The following is an 18,316-nucleotide window of genomic DNA, read 5'->3' as shown; positions in this document are numbered from 1 at the left end:
GGCCTTCTCATCACAGAAATTGCCAGGCACTCGGCCAGAGTCACCTGGGGCCGGGTACTAACCAGGTTATCAGGCACCCTCTCTCCCTGGCCATGTTGCTGCTGTCCCTAGCAAGGGTGAGATCTCAGAAAGGGGTGCAAAGTGTTTCTTGAGGTTCCTGTGAATAAGGAGAGGTGGAGGGGTTTCTTCCAGGGAAGGGAGGGCAGGGCCTGGGCAGTTGTTCCCAAGTTGTGTCTCCGACAGGCGGGTCTGTGGAGATGAGCCGAGGGTCTCTGACCTGGCTGCAAGCTGACTGCATGTTTCCCTTGACCTTGATGAAGATCTGGGAGGCTTGCTCAGCAGTGGGGCTTTACCTCTGAGCTGGAGCCTGTGAGGAAGCAGGAGGGGGAGTGCAGCCTGGGGGACGGAGACCTTTGTGGCTGGGGTCCTGCTGAGTGGGCGTGTGCACATGTGCAGAGTGGCCTGTGGCAAGGGCCCTGGGCCTTTCCTGTGACCAGGGAGCTGCTTGTGCTTGGGCTAGCCCAGGACCGCATCAGCATGAGGGCATCCAAATGCATGGTGCAGGGGTCCCCATCTGTGGCTGGCCTACCAGGAACTTGGGGTTTGTCTGTCATGGGGGGCCTGGGAATGCCTAGTGTCTGGTGAGAGGATTAGGCAGAGCTGGCCTAGTGACCTGAGGCAGCAAGGAAACACAGGACTTCAGGCCTCGGGCCATTACAGCAGCAGGAGAGGATGGTGCCTGGTGATTGGGTGGCCTGAGGAGGGCTCTGGGCATGAAGGGGCTGTATTAGGCCAGGCCAGGCCTCCACAGTGGGGGAGGGAACCCTGAGGCCTACGGGCTTTGCCAGGTGAGAGCCCGGCCCCTCTGGCTCCAGGGGCAGGCTGAACGTGCTGGCCAACGTGATCCGCAAGGACCTGGAGCAGATCTTCTGCCAGTTTGACCCCAAGCTGGAGGCGGCAGACGAGGTGGGTGCCACGCTCAGGTCCCGGCACCCTTGGAGAGCTGGGTATTTGGGAGGTGAACTGGGGAGGGGCTGGACTGGGAGCTTCCGGGCTGAGATAAACCTTGAGATGATGCATGTGGAGAAGCCAGCGAGAGGCTGGGTGTTTGCCTGAGGCCCCTAAGGCTTTTGGGAGCAAAAGCTGCAGTCTGTGGTAGCTGGGAGGGCCCTTGGATAATCTGGGTCAACCTCCCTGTTTTGAGCTAGGGAATCTGAAGCCCAGAGACGCAAAGTCTTGCTGGAAGTTGGCTCAGTTCTGCTCATGTGGCTGTGCCTCCATGTCCAAAGTCCTGTCCATCAGCCAGGAATGACTCCCTTGCTCGTTTGTTTGCCCAACAGAGCCTTGGGCGGTGAGGATGGTTTTCTTTACCCATCGACCTGCTGAGGAAATGATGTTCCTGTGCCCACCCCCTCCCTGGGAGGCCTTGGCCAGGCCTTCAGCCCAGACTGCCTAGCCTCTTTCTTTCGTTTTCTTTTTGAGACAGAATTTTGCTCTTGTTGCCCAGACTGGAGTGCAGTGGTGCGATCTCGGCTCAATGCAACCTCTGCCTCCCGGGTTCAAGCGATTCTCCTACCTCAGCTTTCCAAGTAGCTGGGATTACAGGCATGCACCAGCACGCCTGGCTAATTTTTGTATTTTTAGTAGAGATGGGGTTTCGTCATGTTGGTCAGGCTGGTCTTGAACTCCTGACCTTAGGTGATCTGCCTGCCTTGGCCTCCCAAAGTGCTGGGATTACAGGCTTGAGCCACCGCGCCCGGCCAAGTGCCTAGCCTCTTTCAAAGTCCTGCCCGTCTTCCCTTTCAGTAGCTCTGTGGGTCCTCTGGACAGTGAGCCTGTCACTCCCTCCTCTGTGTCCCTTTGCTGTCAGGACTGTCTCTCCTGCTGTCTCCAACCTGCTCCCTCTATGTGTGTGTGTGCATGTGTGGACCCATACCTACTGGCTCCTAGCCTAGGTCTTTCTGACATCCTGTTCCTTTTGTTCTAGCACTTTCAGCCTTCTAAGCCTCAGTTTGCTCTTCTGTAAAATGGATAAAAGTGATGAGTCAAAGATGTGTGTATACTGGAATACTTGGTCAAAGGATGTTTAAAATGAAATTACTATTTTTTTCAACTGAAAAAGAAATTTGATCATTGTAAAAACAACAAAACAGAACAACAGTTATACAATGAGAAGATGTTCCTCAGTGAGACTCCATTCTTGTGGCCAATTTTGTTTGTGTGCTTCTGTTGTGTTTAGGTGTGTACTTCTAGAAACATTTCATGTTGATACTGACAAACCTCTTTGTCTAGCACAGCTTTATTTGTAAGACGCCATGGGCATAGCCGTGACGCCAGGTGGCACCTTGCTGTTTTCACTTAACAAGTTGTCATTGTTTCCTGCCTGCACACAGGCTTCTTACAGCTAGAGCATCCCTTGTGCTGGACCTTGGGTTGTTCTAATGAGGGTCCTTGCACATGTGTGAGCGAGTTTATCTGTTAGATGGTGTTGGAGCAGAGCAGTGACTGGAGCTAAGGGGGTGGGACTGAATGACCCTTCCAGGAGCTGGCAGATGTCAGCAAGCCCATCCACAGTGTGTGACGGTGCCAGACCCCTCACCCCACTTCCTCCCACATGCTCTCGAATCCTTTCATCTTTGCCAATATGATAGGTGCAAAAGAGGATTTTGTTGTAATGCATTTCTTTGTTATGAATTCAGTTGCTTATCTTTTCACATGCTTTTGAGCCATTCGTATTTTTCTGTAAATTCCCACTTGTGGCTTTTGCTCATTTTCCTGTGGAGTTTTTGGGCTTTATCTTCCTGATTTGTAAAAGCATTTTGTACATTGAGGGAATTTGCCCTTTTCCTGCATTTGTTTATGAATGTTTTTCTCAGCTTGATATGTTTCCCCTATCGCTGGGCGGGGGTTTGCTCCCTCATGACAAAGTTGTTAGAATTTAGGTGTCTTGTATGTTTTCAGTCTTAGGATATTGTGTAGAATGCTGTAAGTCTTCCTTGCTTCAGGATCGTAAAATGTTGTGTGTCCCTCATTGCTGCCCTTGGTGTGAGGAGTCGGGGGATTCAGCTTCAGTGTTTGCTGGCGGCCTGGCCGAGGGTCTCCGCACTGATGCCTAGGCCCTGCCCTTCTCTCCCTGTCTTCCCTGCCGCTGGATGGCCTTCCCCACTCCCATGCTCTCCTGCTCCGTGGTCAGTGTGCAGAGAGGCTCTGAGCCAAGGCCCAGGGTCCCTGTCTTCCTCCCTCGGGCCAGTGAGGAGGGGCAGTGTGATGAGGAGAGAGGGGTCAGGGACGGCTTGGCCCTCCGAGGCAGTGGGATCCGGGGATGTGCCAACCTGACTATGGGCTGCAGTGCCTGCCTGTTTGTCTACGTGTCTGGTGTGGGAGGGGAGGATCCATCATGTTCCCACTTCCACCTTCAGGGCTCCGGGGACGTCAAGTACCACCTGGGCATGTACCACGAGAGGATCAACCGTGTCACCAACCGGAACATCACTCTGTCGCTGGTCGCCAACCCCTCCCACCTGGAGGCAGTGGACCCTGTGGTGCAGGGGAAGACAAAGGCAGAGCAGTTCTACCGTGGAGACGTCCAGGGCAAGAAGGCAAGCTCACCTGAGAGAGCCCCGAGGACCTGGGCCCTGCGGGGTGGGCCCAGAGGGCTAGGCCCTGGGTCTCCACAGTACAGGTGCGGGGCTGGGCTACGCAGCCCCTCCTGGCTCACACCTGCCCTGCAGGTCATGTCCATCCTGGTTCATGGGGATGCCGCCTTTGCCGGCCAGGGTGTGGTATATGAGACCTTCCACCTGAGCGACCTGCCCTCCTACACAACCAATGGTACTGTGCACGTCGTCGTCAACAACCAGGTGAGCGTGTAGGCTCCACGCTGGGTCTCACAGTGTCAGCATTCCTGGAAATCCAGGAAGTAGCTTGAGGGGAAAGTGAGATGCTTCTGGCTCTGAGCCCACTGCTGTGCTGCTTACCAGGCAGGACCCTGATCTGCCCAGCCTTGGCATCCTGGTCTGTGAAATTGAGGGACACAATAGGGAGGGATAAGCAGGGCTGGAAAGACCAAAGGAGCACCTATGTAGCGAGTACCTCATGGAGGCTGGCTGTGTGCAGCCCTGCATTGGCAATCTTAGACACAGGGACCTTGGTGCCCTTTCTCTAAGGCAGCTGAGCTTCTAACAACTCATCTGGAGTTCAGAAAGCCCGGTGTTCATTGCCTTATTTGCATTAAGTCACGTCATCTTCTGTGAACATCCTATGAGGTAGGAATTTCAGTGAGCCCTTTTTATAGATGAGGAAACAGGCTGTGGGAATGTAAGCATCTTGCCCCAGGTTGCAATTAGCAGTTTTTGGGACTGGGATTTTTCAGGCCTGTGTTCCTCACTACCAGTGTGTCAAAGTGACTGGCAAAAAAGAGCAGGCTCCACCCGGCTGGTGTTGTTGCTGTCTCCGTGGGAGCCGTTGCCGTGTCCAATTGTGGGGCTGCTCACCATCACCCTGTTGTGTCCCACATCCCCCCGGGCACCTCAGGGGACCTTGAGCATCCCCCTGCTCAGTCCCCGAGGCTGGCACCTTCTATCTCACTCTAAGTAGAGAGGCGCAGCAGGTTTCTCCTGCCTCTGCAGATTGGATTCACCACAGACCCCCGAATGGCCCGTTCCTCACCATACCCCACCGACGTGGCCCGGGTGGTCAATGCGCCCATCTTCCACGTGAACGCCGATGACCCAGAAGCTGTGATATATGTGTGCAGTGTGGCAGCTGAATGGAGAAACACTTTCAACAAAGACGTTGTCGTAGACCTGGTGGGTCTGGGGACTGAGGCCAAGGCATGGGTGGGTGACTCATCCCTGCTGTGCTGAGCCAGCCTGGTCTTCAGCATCTTCAGCACTCAGAGCTGGGAGTGCTTCTTGGATGAGAGATTTGTGCCACCAAGAGCAATCTGTGCAAAGGCCTGAGATGGGACACTCATTCGGTGATAGGTGATAGTGGAGCTCAAAGGGCTCCCAGTGGGTGTGCCCTACCTGGATATTCTCCAATTTTGCAGCAGCTACATTGAGCACATAGCGTAGGGGAGAGCATGAGCCCCTCTGGCTGCTCCTGCAGGTCTGTTACCGCCGGCGCGGCCACAATGAGATGGACGAGCCCATGTTCACCCAGCCACTCATGTACAAGCAGATCCACAGACAGGTGCCTGTGCTGAAGAAGTACGCAGACAAGCTGATTGCCGAGGGCACGGTCACCCTGCAGGAGTTTGAGGTGGGCAGGCAGGCTGCATGGGCACCTAGGACAAACTGCGTGGGGACCTGGGGAGGGGTTGTAGATGTTACCAGCCCAGTGCTGAGCCCTAAGGATTTAAAGAAGTAGCCACTGTGGTCCTTGTCCCCAAGAGGCCCCAGTTACCAAAGGGGACCAAGAACTAAGGATGCAGTTACAGCCAGGTGGGACACAGTGGGTACTGCAATGTGGGGGAAGCCCAGCCTTGAGCAGGTGTGCAGGAAGGTTTCCTGTAGGAGGCGGGCCTGAGCTAGGGTTGTCCCCATGATTATCTATGGAGTGTTGGTCCTTCCACCTTCATGGAACTCTGAGAGCAAGGACTACAAGTTTCCGGAGTCTTCTCCGATCCCCTTGCTGAGCATACTGCAGGCCTGCCCAGCCTCAGGGTACCCGTGCAGGATCCCCTGAACTCTGAGACTTTGGCTTCTAGCCATGAGGTCCCTACTGACCAGAGACAGAGAGTTCTAGAAGAACTTGGTAACGGGGACCAGGACTTATGAGTCCTAGTGGACTGGGCCTCTGGCTGCCCAGGGCTTTGCTGCTCTGTCCACACCTTCCCCCTGATTCCAGGAAGAAATTGCGAAATACGACCGGATCTGTGAGGAGGCTTATGGCAGGTCCAAGGATAAAAAGATCCTGCATATAAAGCACTGGTTGGACTCCCCCTGGCCTGGTGAGCGAGCAGTGTGTGGCTCAGACAGACTACCCTGGGCCTTGAAGTCTTGCACTGGGGTCAGGACTGGAATGGCCCTAGGTGACAGCTGTCATTGCCTAGTCTAGAGGCTGCAGGCTCTATCCCTGAGGTCCTAAAGCTGTGTGGGGCCGATTCCTGCAAGTCAAGGATAACATTGCTCTCTGATCATGGATGGCCAGGTGCTCACTGAAAAGGGAGGGCACAGCCAGGTGGGAGGAGGGAGAGGAAGCCCTGGGCACTGGATACTTGAGTCCGGGGTGCTCAGAGGGCCTTCCTGGGGGCAGGGTTAGAACAGCTGTGACCCTGGGGCCCAGAGGTGGGTGTTGGGCCTGTGGGGGAGTTGCAGCTGTGGCTGTCCAGCTGTCACAGGTCCCAAGGGTGGGCTCAGGGTGAGTCGGAGTGACAGTGGAGTTTAGGAAGCCATGGGCCCCTCAGTCCTGGGGAGGCAGGCTGGCCAGGGGGATCAGAGGCCACCACTGACCCAGTGTGGACAGAGCCTCTCTCCCTCTCAGGCTTCTTCAACGTAGATGGGGAGCCCAAGAGCATGACGTGCCCAGCCACGGGGATCCCTGAGGACGTGCTCACCCACATCGGCAGCGTGGCCAGCTCTGTGCCCCTGGAGGACTTTAAGATCCACACTGGTGAGGTTGCTGGGCAGGCTGCAGCCCAGGCTGCTGGCCCCACCCCAACATTGTGCCTCGAAGGGAGGTTGGTTGGGATGCAAGAGAGGTGGTGTGTCGCATTCCTGCTCAGTCTGCGGTGGGTCCACGTAGCTCTCGGCACCTCGTCTGTGCCTGTGACAGTAGCTCTTCTCAGGGTGGGCGTGGTGAGCTGGGCAGCTCCAGATGCCACACTCCCAGCTGGGTACCAGTGACAAGTCTTAGGTTGGGTTTTCAAAATGACTTTGCTGGGGCGTCCCTGGGTCAGGCAGGAGAGCAGGAAAGCAAGGACTCCCATGCAGGGGCTGGAACGCAGCCTGGAACTTGGGCAGGATTCTGCAGCTGAAAGGACAACGGCTTGCCGGGGCCTGGACCAGTGACTGCGGGCAGCCACCCACTCCGGGGGCCTCTTGGCTGGGGCCACTGTGACCTTTGCCTAGGAAGTCCGGAGGGTCCTCTGTGGCTGTATTGAGGTGCTACACACCCTCTGACCCACCTGGAGGAGTTCTGAGGGGGTTCCCTTACATTTTGTACCAAGACCCAGTGCCCTGGGGCAGCTGCTGACAGCGTCTGGGGCATGTGCCTGCTCTGTTTGTGTGTTAGCCTCTGTGTGTGGGGCCAACAGGAGCACAGCATAGGTCTGGGGACTTGGGGTCAGATCTGAGTACCTTGACAGCTGTGTAATTTCAGTAAATGACTCCATGCCTGATGGTGTCTGGAACGAGGCCAATGCTCGCCAAGTGGTACCTGCTGTACCTCCCCACGGGCTCAGGGTGGCCCCTTGTCTCAGCTGGAGGAGGGATGCCTGGCCCTGGGCCCTCCTGCAGCATCCTTGCCCTCCAGCCACATCAACAGACGGCTGCCCTGCTTTGTGCGGGGTGTGTGCTGAGCACCTACGTACCCCCGCCAGGGCTGGCTGTCCCGTGGCCCTCAGGCCAGCACTCTCCTCCCACAGGCCTCTCTCGCATTCTGCGGGGCCGTGCGGACATGACCAAGAACCGGACAGTGGATTGGGCGTTGGCAGAGTACATGGCCTTTGGCTCCCTGCTGAAAGAGGGCATCCACGTGCGGCTCAGCGGGCAGGATGTGGAGAGGGGCACGTTCAGGTGAGCGCGGTGGGGCTCAGCATCCGCACAGGAGACCTGGAGCGGAAGCTGGGCCTGGCTTGGGGATCCCAAGGGGGGCCTTTGTTGGGGTGGGATCTTCACAGCATCCCTAGCCCCTGCCCTCTGGCGGCATTATCAGAGGGCCACCTTGCTGACCCCCCAGGGTGAGTGTGCAGAGCTCACTGCTGGGCCCAAGCTGTCCACTGAGGTCAAGCTTGTGGCCCTCTGTGGTGCTTAGGATCGTGTGTGTGTTGGGGGGTTGTGTGGTGAGTGTGGGGGGAGTTGTGTGTGGTGTGTGTGTGTGGTGTGTTTGGTGTGTGTGTGTGTGTGGTGAGTGGGGGGAGTGTATGCGGGGTTTGTATGGTACGTGTGTGTGGTGTGTTTGGTGTGTGTGTGGTGTGGGTGTGTGATGTGTGTGTGGCGTTTGGAGTGTGTGTGGAGTTTGGATTGTGTATGTGGAATGTGTGTGGGTGTGGTGTGTGTGGATGGGGTGTGTATGTGTGTGGTGTGTGTGAGGGGGTATGTGTGTATGGTGTGTGGTATGTGGAGTGTGTGTGTGGTATGTATTGTGTGGTGTGTGTGATGTGTGATGTATGTGGTGTGTGTCATGTTTGGTGTGTGTGTGGTTTGTGATGTGTGGTATATGTGGGGGTGTGTGTGGTGTGTATGTGTGTGTGTGTGTGTGTATATGGTACGTGTGTTTGTGTTTGTGGTGTGTAGTCTGTGTGGTGTGTGTTGTGTGGTATGTGTAGTGTGTGTGGTGTGTGTGGTATGTATGTGTGGTGTGTATAGTGTGTGTGGTGTTTGGTGTGTGTGCATGGATGTGTGTGGTGTGTGTGTGTGTGTGGTGTGTTTCGTATGCGTGGTGTGTGGTATGTGGTGTTTGGTGTGTGTGGTATGTGTGTGTGTGTGTGTGTGTGTTTTGTGTGTGTGTAGTGTGTGATGAGTGGGGATACGTATATGTGTGTGGTATGTGTGGCATGTGTATGTATGTGTGTGGTGTATGTGTGTGTACTGCTGTTAAGCCAGCCCCTATCTTGCTTGTTTGTAGTTGTCTTTGTGAGTCCAAGTGGGGACTTGACACTTGTCAGTTGTCCACACCACATTTCCTCTGGTCCGCGGCCCTAAAATGTTCTAGGTCCTGCCTCAGTCTGCTTCTGGTTAGCAAGCCAGTGTGGTGTGGCTTCCAGGACTTGACCAGCTGGCTTTCTTATTCCTGGTTGCTCGTCTCTGCTGATCTTGCTCCAACCAGGGCCCAGGTGGTCCTCTGATGCACCCTGAGCTACATGTCAGTCCTAGCCAGGGTCTGGGGTTCAGCCAGGCGCCCCTCACTGTGCCCACCTCGGCTACTGCACAGTGGTTTCTGTCTGTTGTGAATTGGGACAGGGCTGGTGAGATGATAAAGAAGCCAGCAAGACGGGGCAGCTTCTAGGCTGCCCTAGGAGGTGGCTCTAGCTGGCACCTGGGAAGTGCCTCATCAGGTCCTCTTTATGGGTGAGAAGCTGACACGCAGGGAGGTGCCACAACTCAGTTCCTTCCCACAGACCCCTCAGTGCGTGGTGTGTGTGGGCTGCCGGCAGGCAGGGGGCATACTGCAAGAGGGACCACATGGCTCTGGTTTTCCACAGCCTTCTTGGATGCCATCCTGTGGGACCCTGCAGGTTTCCTGGGACAGTGACGGAGGCTTGCCTGCCTCCTGCTGCCCAGCTCCCCTGCTCCAGGTGAACAGGTGCCAGCCCGCCTGCCCTCTGTCCCTGTCCTGGTCTGTGTCTCTGCAGTCACCGGCACCACGTTCTCCATGACCAGGAGGTTGACCGCAGGACGTGTGTGCCTATGAATCATCTCTGGCCTGACCAGGCCCCGTACACCGTGTGCAACAGCTCCCTCTCGGAGTACGGAGTCCTGGGTGGGTCCACACTCTCCTGCAAGCCAGGCAGGCCCCAGACACCTGGGGACCAGAGATGGGCTGGGAAGGGACTGGGGCCAGGGCCTGGGAGGGGCGAGAGATGCTCAGAGGCCCTGAGGGGATGGCCCTTGGGGATGGTGATTGGGCTGCCCCCACCTAAGGCCATGTGGGAGATGAAATCGTGTCCCATCTGGGCCCCTTGGGGATCCCAGTTAGGGGCCCTGCTTGCTTTGAGGGGGCTCTGTGGGTATCAGGGCCCCAGTGGGCACAGACAGAGAGCCCAACAGAGTCTGCTGTGGGTTCCAGCTGCTGAGCAGTCCATTCTTGGCCCAGCCCTCCCGCATTCCTCTGAGCCCCATCTCACCTCCTCTGCCCTGCACCCTAGGAACGCTGCACTGAGATCCCTTCTCTGGGCTCTGGGCTTCCCTGCCTGTGTCCCCTGTACATGCTGTCCCTCAGCTGCATCATTAGCTGGCTCACCTCCTCCTCACTGCCTGCCCCAGGCAGCTCCCCGCCCCCAGGGAGATGCCTCTAGGGTTGTTTCTACCCCTTCTTAGCAGCTCTGCATGTTTTTAAGGAGTTCTTGACAGATGGTCCCTGCTGCCTCCCCAGGATACCTAAATGTGGCTGAACCTGACCACACATGATGGCAGGGCTGAGGGTAGCATCTCTGGGCATGTTGTCAGCTCCCAGGATGGTACATTCTACCCTTTGAATCCCAGGGAATCCCTGGGTTCGTCCTGGCTTGTGAGAAGGATGGGGGGAGGCGTGGAGGATATACTGAGAAAGGGCTGAGTTTGACTGGAGCCACTGCCACTTGGTGACAGCGTGCAGCAAGCTCTATCTTGTCTTCTGTTTAGGCTTTGAGCTGGGCTATGCCATGGCCAGCCCCAATGCCCTGGTCCTCTGGGAGGCCCAGTTTGGGGACTTCCACAACACGGCCCAGTGCATCATCGACCAGTTCATCAGCACCGGCCAGGCCAAGTGGGTGCGGCATAACGGCATTGTGCTGCTGCTGCCCCATGGCATGGAAGGCATGGTGAGGGCTGCGGTGGTGGCTGGTGGCTTGGTGGGCTCTGGTGGGCCTCGGAGGGACGGGATGGACCCTGGGCCCCTTGTTGAATTGGATGGTATGTGCTTTCCAGGCCCCTGGAGCACGTGGGTCTGCGCAGGGTGGGGTCTGCACATGTGCGTGCTGCAGCTGCTGAGACAAGGATGCTACCCCTGGCAGAAGGCGCTACCGCGTATGAGTGCGTGCTATGCGCCAGGCGCTGTTCAATGCTTCTGAATGTTAACTCTTCCAATCCATACAGCAACCTAATGAAGTAGGCCCTGTTCCTGCGTTTCAGATGAGGAAACTGAGGCACAGAGCAGGGGAGTAGGTTGCCCAAGGTCTCACAGCTAGTAGCTGGGCTTTGAAGCTATCCTGTGCAGTACTGCCTGTCCTCTGGTCCCCTCCTGTGTGACCTGCCTCTGCATCTACACATGGGACAGAGGGAAGACATGCAGGCTGGCCGCATCCTCCAGAGGCTCCTGGGCTAGCAGGAGGGGAGGAGGGAGCAGAGTGTCATGTGATACCGTCTGGTGGGCAGGCGGCCTGACCAGGCAGAAGGAGACAGGCAGGGGGCTCATCGCCACCATTATGCCCGAGCGATGTGTTTAGTTCTGAGCACTTTACAGGCTGTGTACTCGGCATCCTCACAACACTGGGGCTCAGTGAGGAGGAAGGTGAGGCTCCCTGCTTGGGGCTGCCCACTGTGAAGGCAGCTTCTTGGGAGGCGGGATCTGGGCCAGGCTGGGTGTAGGGGGCTGGGTCCTTGGCCATCCCCACCAAGAGGGGGCGAGTGACGGCTGTGGGGCGGGTCACCCCCGTCCTGCAGGAGCCGGCTTGGAGATGCCCCTGGGCTTGTCTTGCTGCTTTCATGGAGCAGAGCGGTCCATGTGGGTGAGGGTGGGCGAGGCCCAGGCTGAGTTGGGTCGGCCCCTACCTGGCTGTGTGGTCATGGGTGGTTTCTTACCCTCTCCTTGCCTCTTCATCTGTGCAGTGAGGAAGAGTCTGCATCATGGGGCTTTTGGGGATTAGCGAGTAAGTTGTGTGGGGTACCTAGAACTCCGCCTCCTGTAGCAAGTGCTCAGTCAGTGGCAGCCACTGTTCCAGGACATTCCAGAGAAAGCACATCTCAGTGCGGGCTTTTTGCTTTTTCTTCTATCCCTGCGAGTTCACACACTGTGCTAGCTCTGGGCAGGCCCCACTGTGAGGATGCCCATTCTGCTCTTGTTCCACGTTCTTGGTTCATTTCTGTGGTTCAGGCTCCAGGGCGAGGGCGCCTCCACTGAGATGCCCTCCAGACTCTCCCCTGAGCCTAGGGTCCCTGCAGGGCCAGATGTTTGTCCTATGGTGGGGGCCAGCCATGTGGCATTTGCTTTCAGGGCCCAGAGCACTCGTCTGCGAGGCCTGAGAGGTTCCTGCAGATGAGCAATGATGACTCCGATGCCTACCCCGTGAGTGTTGCTGCTGTCCCCAGGACAGGGGCACGCCCTATTGTGCCCACAGGGCTAGGAGTCCAGGGTGTGGGTGCAGCAGACAGCCACCCTGGCCATATGCATCTCGTCCCCACAGGCATTCACCAAGGACTTCGAGGTGAGTCAGCTCTATGACTGCAACTGGATCGTGGTCAACTGCTCCACACCAGCCAACTACTTCCACGTGCTGCGCCGGCAGATCCTGCTGCCCTTCCGGAAGCCGGTGAGTCACCGTCCCAGGGCAGGGGTTACACGCAGGGGCCCTGGCCAGACAGGGCCAGCTGGCAGCTGGGCGTGTGTTTCCCTTCCAGCTGATTATCTTCACACCTAAATCTCTGCTGAGGCACCCGGAGGCCAAGTCCAGCTTTGACCAAATGGTATCCGGTACGTGCTTGGCCTGGGTGTGGGACGGCCCACACTGGGGAGGTGGCCCATCGTGTGGCTTCTGTTCCTGGGGCTCCTCCATCTCCTCTCCTCTGTCTGTAGCTCTGCTGACCTGCAGCAGCTCCTGGCATGGTCCCACTAGCAATAGGGTTGGGAGGCTGGCACAGTGGCTGACCTGGGCCAGCTCAGGTCATGTGGGCTGAGTCCATGGCAGAGTCCACTGGGGCCCCATTAGGCCCTAGCAGGGCTGGTTGAGGCCTGCCAGAGGCCTGCTGAGTTTGCAAGATATTGAGTATCATTCATTCCTTTGTCCATTTTTAAAATTCCTGAGCCAAACAGACATTACAGGCCCTGGGGTCCTGGTGTCCCCTCCAGGAGTCTTTGACCTTATTTACCTGGGAGTCAGATCAGATAAAACACCTATACTTGCAGTTGAGAGGTGACTGTGATCCAGGGAAGGACAGGTGTGAGGCTGGTGGAGCAGAGCTGTCTTGGAAAATGGTCCTAGGCAGTAGGCGGAGGGCCGGGAAGGGCCTCAGCGTGGACAGGGGTTGGATTCTCTCCCACGTCTGTTTGAATGTCCCCTCTGTGCGGGTGGGTGGCTGAAGTGGGCAGTTAGAGCTCTGATGTCGGGACTAGACTACCTGGGCTGCTTGCCCTGTGCTGGCTTCTCTCTTGAGGGCCTGGGATCCGTTTGGCCTTTCTGCCCTAGAGTACTCACCTGAGATGCAGGGATGCAGGGACACTACAGTAGCCTCCTGAGAGGTTTTGCAGTGGGCCTGACCTGGGGTCAAGATCATGGGCTCAGGAAGGAGGAATGGATGGGGCTTGCAAGTGAGGGCTCAGCTGCCAGGCTGAAAGAGGAGGAGCATGGAGCAGCCTCCTGGGACATCTGCTTAGTGATGGGGGACTGCAATGCTCTGCAGGAGGTGGGCACAGCTGGGCAGAAGCAAAGTTGGGGCAAAGGATGATGCCATCATGTCGCCTTCTCTATCTCCTTCAGGGCCCTTCTCATTGTACCCCCACCTCCAGTCACCTTAAACATGATGCTCCCAGGGCTCAACCCTTGGGTGTCTCCACCCCTCTCCCTATGACAGCTCAGGGTGTCAACTGTCCCCTGCTCCATCTTTTAGTTCAATAGGTGTCCACTGCAGCCACAGGTCCAAACCTGCAGTTAGTCTCAGTGGCTAAGGAGAGCCTGGGGACGCAGGCCTGGTCCTGAGCTGCCCCAGCCCCTCTGGATACCGACATGTCTGCCGTGTCCTATTGGTCCCTCAGGGACCAGCTTCCAGCGGGTGATTCCTGAAGATGGGGCTGCAGCGCGGGCCCCTGAGCAGGTGCAGCGGCTCATCTTCTGCACGGGAAAGGTGTACTATGACCTGGTGAAGGAGCGGAGCAGCCAGGGCCTGGAGGAGAAGGTGGCCATCACGCGCCTGGAGCAGGTGCGCCTGAGCCTCTTGCACAGTCAACTGTGCAAGCTCATGTCGCTGGCCCCGGCTCTGGCCAGTGTGCCAGCCAGGCCAGGTGAAGGCTGGTGAGGCCCTGTGCCTCCTGTTGGGGGGTGCTGGGGACACACCGCCCCTCCTCTGGCTATGCTCCTTTGTTCCTCCCTCCCCAGATCTCTCCATTCCCCTTTGACCTGATCAAGCAAGAGGCAGAGAAGTACCCAGGTGCGGAGCTGGCCTGGTGTCAGGAGGAGCACAAGAACATGGGCTACTATGACTACATCAGCCCACGCTTCATGACCATCCTGAGGCGCACGCGGCCCATATGGTACATGGTGGGGCTGCTGATTGCCCCTCACCTCGGCCCTGAGGCTCCATCCTGGCTCCGCCTATCCCATGGGCCATGCTACCTGGAACTGGCCCTGCCTTTCTCTGGGCTTTTGGAAACCAAGGAGTTGGCCCCATAGTCTGTGTCAGCTCTGTGCACCCTGTCTGTGGTGGGACAGCTTACCCATGAAGGATGGGGCATCATCTGGACTGGCTTTGTGTTTGTTCTGCAGCCAGAACTGAACTAGAGAACCTGCTGCATGTCTCAAAACTCCTGCCTTTGATCTCAGGCCAGTTATGTAGCCCCTTGGAGCCTTAGTCCCTGTATCTCTACAAAGGGCGGTGATAAGATTAGATCTGATGTATGTATTAGCCCTGGCACATGGTGGGTCCTCAATACTGGCATCATGTGTCCCTGGGAAGATGGGAGAGGGTCCTGAGAAACTCCAAGAAGCCAAGTGTATTTGTCCCCAAAGCCTTTGAGTTGTTGCCTCGTTTGTTGTCCTCATGGGCAAGTGCAGTGACATGGAGGGACAGTTTCTCTCCACTCTTCTGTGGCTGCGTGACTTGAGTTTGACCCAGGCTTCACAGCTCATTGGAAGTGATGCCAGGGCCAAAAGGCAGGGCCTGTAGCTTCGAGGTCAGCCATTCTCAGATGTGTGCCCCCTGCAGTCCTGGGGTGAAGGTGGGGGTGGGGAGGTGGCTAGGCCCGGCCTTCACCTTAGCTTGTCTCTCCTCCTCCAGGTATGTCGGCCGGGACCCAGCGGCTGCACCAGCCACAGGAAACAGGAACACTCACCTGGTGTCACTGAAGAAGTTTCTGGATACTGCCTTCAATCTCCAGGCCTTTGAGGGCAAGACATTTTAGAGCTGGGCAAGACCTGTGTAGGTCTCGCTGTGGGTCGGCTGGGGACCAAGGAGGTGATGGAAAGGGGAGGGGTGGAACTCCCGCCCAGGAGAGGGGCTACCGGGCCCCAGGATAAAACAGACTCACACAGTGACAGGACCAAAGAACCAGCACTGCTGGCCTTGGTGTCATGCCAGAATCTACCAGGACTGAGGGAGCCAGAGGAGTCCTATAGGCAGGCTGCTGTGCTGGCGCATCCCCCAGCTGCTCCCATCTTGCTGGAATTTCTTGTGCGGCTTCTCCACCCGTGTCTCAAGACGGACACCCGGGGACCTGTGTCTGTGGCTGCTCCCATCCTGGCAGCCCTGGCTGCTGCTCGCCACACCCTCGCTCATCTGTAAATTCAAAGCGATGTTCTCTTCTGTGCTCTTAGAAGTAGGGAGTTGAGCAGTGACTGCCAGGGGCAGTGAACCTGCGGGGTGATGTGTTTGCGCTCTGTTTTATGGGGCATTCTTGCGAGATGTGTCAGCTTCTGTGTGAAATGCAGCCACAGCTCATGTGTACCAAAGTAGAAAACCAAATCACAGAGAAATAAAAACATGCTTCAGAGAGATTTGCTGTTTTCATTTCATGTTGTAAGACTGGGGGAGGGATAGGCGGTTGAGAGAAGGTAGGGAATGGGGAGAAAGTTAAAAAAAAAATGGAGAGAAGAAAATATCCACCTCCGTGGATATTTTTTTGAGATGGAGTTTCGCTCTTGTCGCCCAGTCTGGAGTGGAGTGGCGCGATCTCGGCTCACTGCAACCTCCATCTCCCAGGTTCAAGTGATTCTTCTGCCTCAGCCTCCCGAGTAGCTGGGATTACAGGCATGCGCCACTATGCCCAGCTAATTTTTTTGTATTACTAATAGAGGCGGGGTTTCACCATGTTGGCCAGGCTGGTCTCGAACTTCTGTCCTCAAGTGATCCACCTGCCTCAGCCTCCAAAGTGCTGGGATGAGAGGTGTGAGCCATTGTGCCAGATTTTCATTTGAGCACCAGGTAGTGTCTTGTTGGCTTCTCCAATCTGGCCTTTTGTTGGTTTTGCTTCCCTGTGGAGATACTGGAGAAGCTGCCGCAGGGGAGGGATGTTTTGCTTGGAACAGATCATTTGTTCATTTATCCCCTTCTCAGAGCACTTCCTCCTTGGTGGACACTGGGTTCCGGGTGGAAGGCATCCGTCTGCGTGCTGGCCCTTCACATCAGGAGTCCACTGGGGAGATGTGTCAGCTGTTTAATTCATTGAGTTATGAGTTACGTTAGAGGTCAATGCAGATGGCTGTGGGTGTCAGGGAAGGATCCCTGGAAGAGCTGGTGTTTGAAGGAAGAGGAAAAGAGATGAACCTCTCTGGAACAGACACAGAAATACCATCGGGCTGGCACGAGCAACCTAAAACAATCAGCGTGAGGTTGGGTGGTGGAGTGTTAAGTTTCATCAGCCTCAAAAATAGCTTGCTGAAAAATTAGCCAGGCATGGTGACGTGTGCCTGTAATCCCAGCTACTCAGGAGGCTGAGGCAGGAGAATCACTTGAACCTGGGAGGTGGAGGTTGCTGTGAGCCAAGATCGTGCCACTGCACTCCAGTCTGGGTGACAGAGAGACTCCCGTTTCAAAAAAAAAAAAAAAGTATATCTTGTTGAGATATACTTTGATTCCTACCACAGGGGCTTTCAAAGTGACATAAAGTGAAAAGAATTGTAGCCCCCATTTATGGTGTCTGCCGTGTCTTGGGCCTTCTGCTGGATGTTTTGCGTGTGTAATTAAATGCTGTCTAGTCTTCACCATGGCTTTGCATGTTGGGAATATGTCCATTTTAGAGATGAGGAAATCGAGGTTCATATAAAGTTATTTGCCCAAGGCCACTTGCTAAGGAAGTGGTGGTTTTGGACTTCACCTCTGTCCACAAGACCACATTGCTTCCCTTGGGAAATGAGCTCTTCCCATACCGTGCATTCCTGGCCCCACGGAGAACCACTAGTCTGGGCTTTCCCTGCAGTTGGCTGAGGCAGCAACTGGTGAGGCACCTGGGCTGTGCAGGAGCCTTTGGGGATCAGATGATGGATGTGGCCTGCCTGAGGTGCATACAGTCCCTTCCTCAGTGTGGGTACAGGAAGGCTGTAGATGGGCTGGGAGGCATCTCCTGCAGGAATAGGTACAGTCAGCCAGGCATGGTGGCTCCTAGCTATAGTCCCAGTTGCTCAGGAGACTAATACAGGAGGATCACTTGAGCCCAGGAGTTTAAGACCCTGTCTCCTTAGGAAAAAAAAAAAAAAAAAAAGGAAAGAGGTGCAACCACCAGATTACCAAATTGGGGAAAACCAACCACATAAAAAAGGACTCCAAACCCTATAAACATAAGAACTAACCCTGGGAGGCTGGGCGCGGTGGCTCACACCTGTTATCCCAGCACTTTGGGAGGCCGAGGCGGGTGGATCACGAGGTCAGGAGATCAAGACCATCCTGGCCAACATGGTGACACCCTGTCTCTACTAAAAATACAAAAAAAAAAAAATTAGCCAGGCGTGGTGGCGGGCGCCTGCAGTCCCAGCTACTTGGAAGGCTGAGGCAGGAGAATGGCTTGAACCCAGGAGGCAGAGCTTGCAGTGAGCCGAGATAGCACCACTGCACTCCAGCCTGGGTGACAAAGTGAGACTTTCCGTCTCAAAAAACAAACAAACAAACAAAAAAACCTAACCCTGAGAAATAAAACAAGCTCAAGGAAAAAGCGGAAAGCTTTAAATGAACTGCAGTAACTTCAGAGGGCTAGGAGAATATTGCTGCTATGAAACAATAACAGACTATTAAACAGACTATTAAACAATTATATTTAAAATAATTGGACATCAAGAAAATATGAAATTTTGCGAAAATTAAAACCTCAATAGATAGGCTGAATAGCCGAACAGACACAGCTGAAATACAAAATAAGTTTGAAGACAAGCCCAAGGAATTCTCCAAAGAAAGTAGAACAAAGAACAAAGATATGTATTTTAAAATTCTTTAAAGAAACATGGAGAACATAGGAGTTCCACAGTGCTGATACTGCGTCTAACAGGAATCCCAGGAGGAGAAGACACGGGCGATCTTTGTGATGGAGCATCTGTCTC

General features: G+C 55.7%; 1 protein-coding gene across 1 annotated transcript in view; it reads left to right on the top strand.

Moving 5' to 3' along the window:
* The window catches only part of OGDHL (oxoglutarate dehydrogenase-like), a 27,167-nt gene extending 11,391 nt beyond the window's left edge, over positions 1–15,776 (top strand). The window contains exons 7-22 of the mRNA XM_011950395.1: positions 854–966; positions 3,420–3,599; positions 3,732–3,860; positions 4,629–4,808; positions 5,110–5,262; positions 5,851–5,953; positions 6,487–6,615; positions 7,589–7,739; positions 9,518–9,645; positions 10,506–10,684; positions 12,076–12,147; positions 12,266–12,391; positions 12,480–12,552; positions 13,831–13,994; positions 14,171–14,325; positions 15,069–15,776. Of these exons, the coding sequence (XP_011805785.1) occupies positions 854–966; positions 3,420–3,599; positions 3,732–3,860; positions 4,629–4,808; positions 5,110–5,262; positions 5,851–5,953; positions 6,487–6,615; positions 7,589–7,739; positions 9,518–9,645; positions 10,506–10,684; positions 12,076–12,147; positions 12,266–12,391; positions 12,480–12,552; positions 13,831–13,994; positions 14,171–14,325; positions 15,069–15,192 (2,159 nt within the window). The 3' untranslated portion in view covers positions 15,193–15,776. The remainder of the gene's footprint in view (positions 1–853; positions 967–3,419; positions 3,600–3,731; positions 3,861–4,628; positions 4,809–5,109; positions 5,263–5,850; positions 5,954–6,486; positions 6,616–7,588; positions 7,740–9,517; positions 9,646–10,505; positions 10,685–12,075; positions 12,148–12,265; positions 12,392–12,479; positions 12,553–13,830; positions 13,995–14,170; positions 14,326–15,068) is intronic.
* Positions 15,777–18,316: the final 2,540 nt, after the last annotated feature.

This window comes from Colobus angolensis, unplaced genomic scaffold (genome assembly GCF_000951035.1).
Source record: "Colobus angolensis palliatus isolate OR3802 unplaced genomic scaffold, Cang.pa_1.0 Scaffold306, whole genome shotgun sequence".
Classification (NCBI taxonomy): Eukaryota; Metazoa; Chordata; class Mammalia; order Primates; family Cercopithecidae; genus Colobus; species Colobus angolensis.
This window is presented reverse-complemented; position numbering and strand designations above follow the sequence as displayed.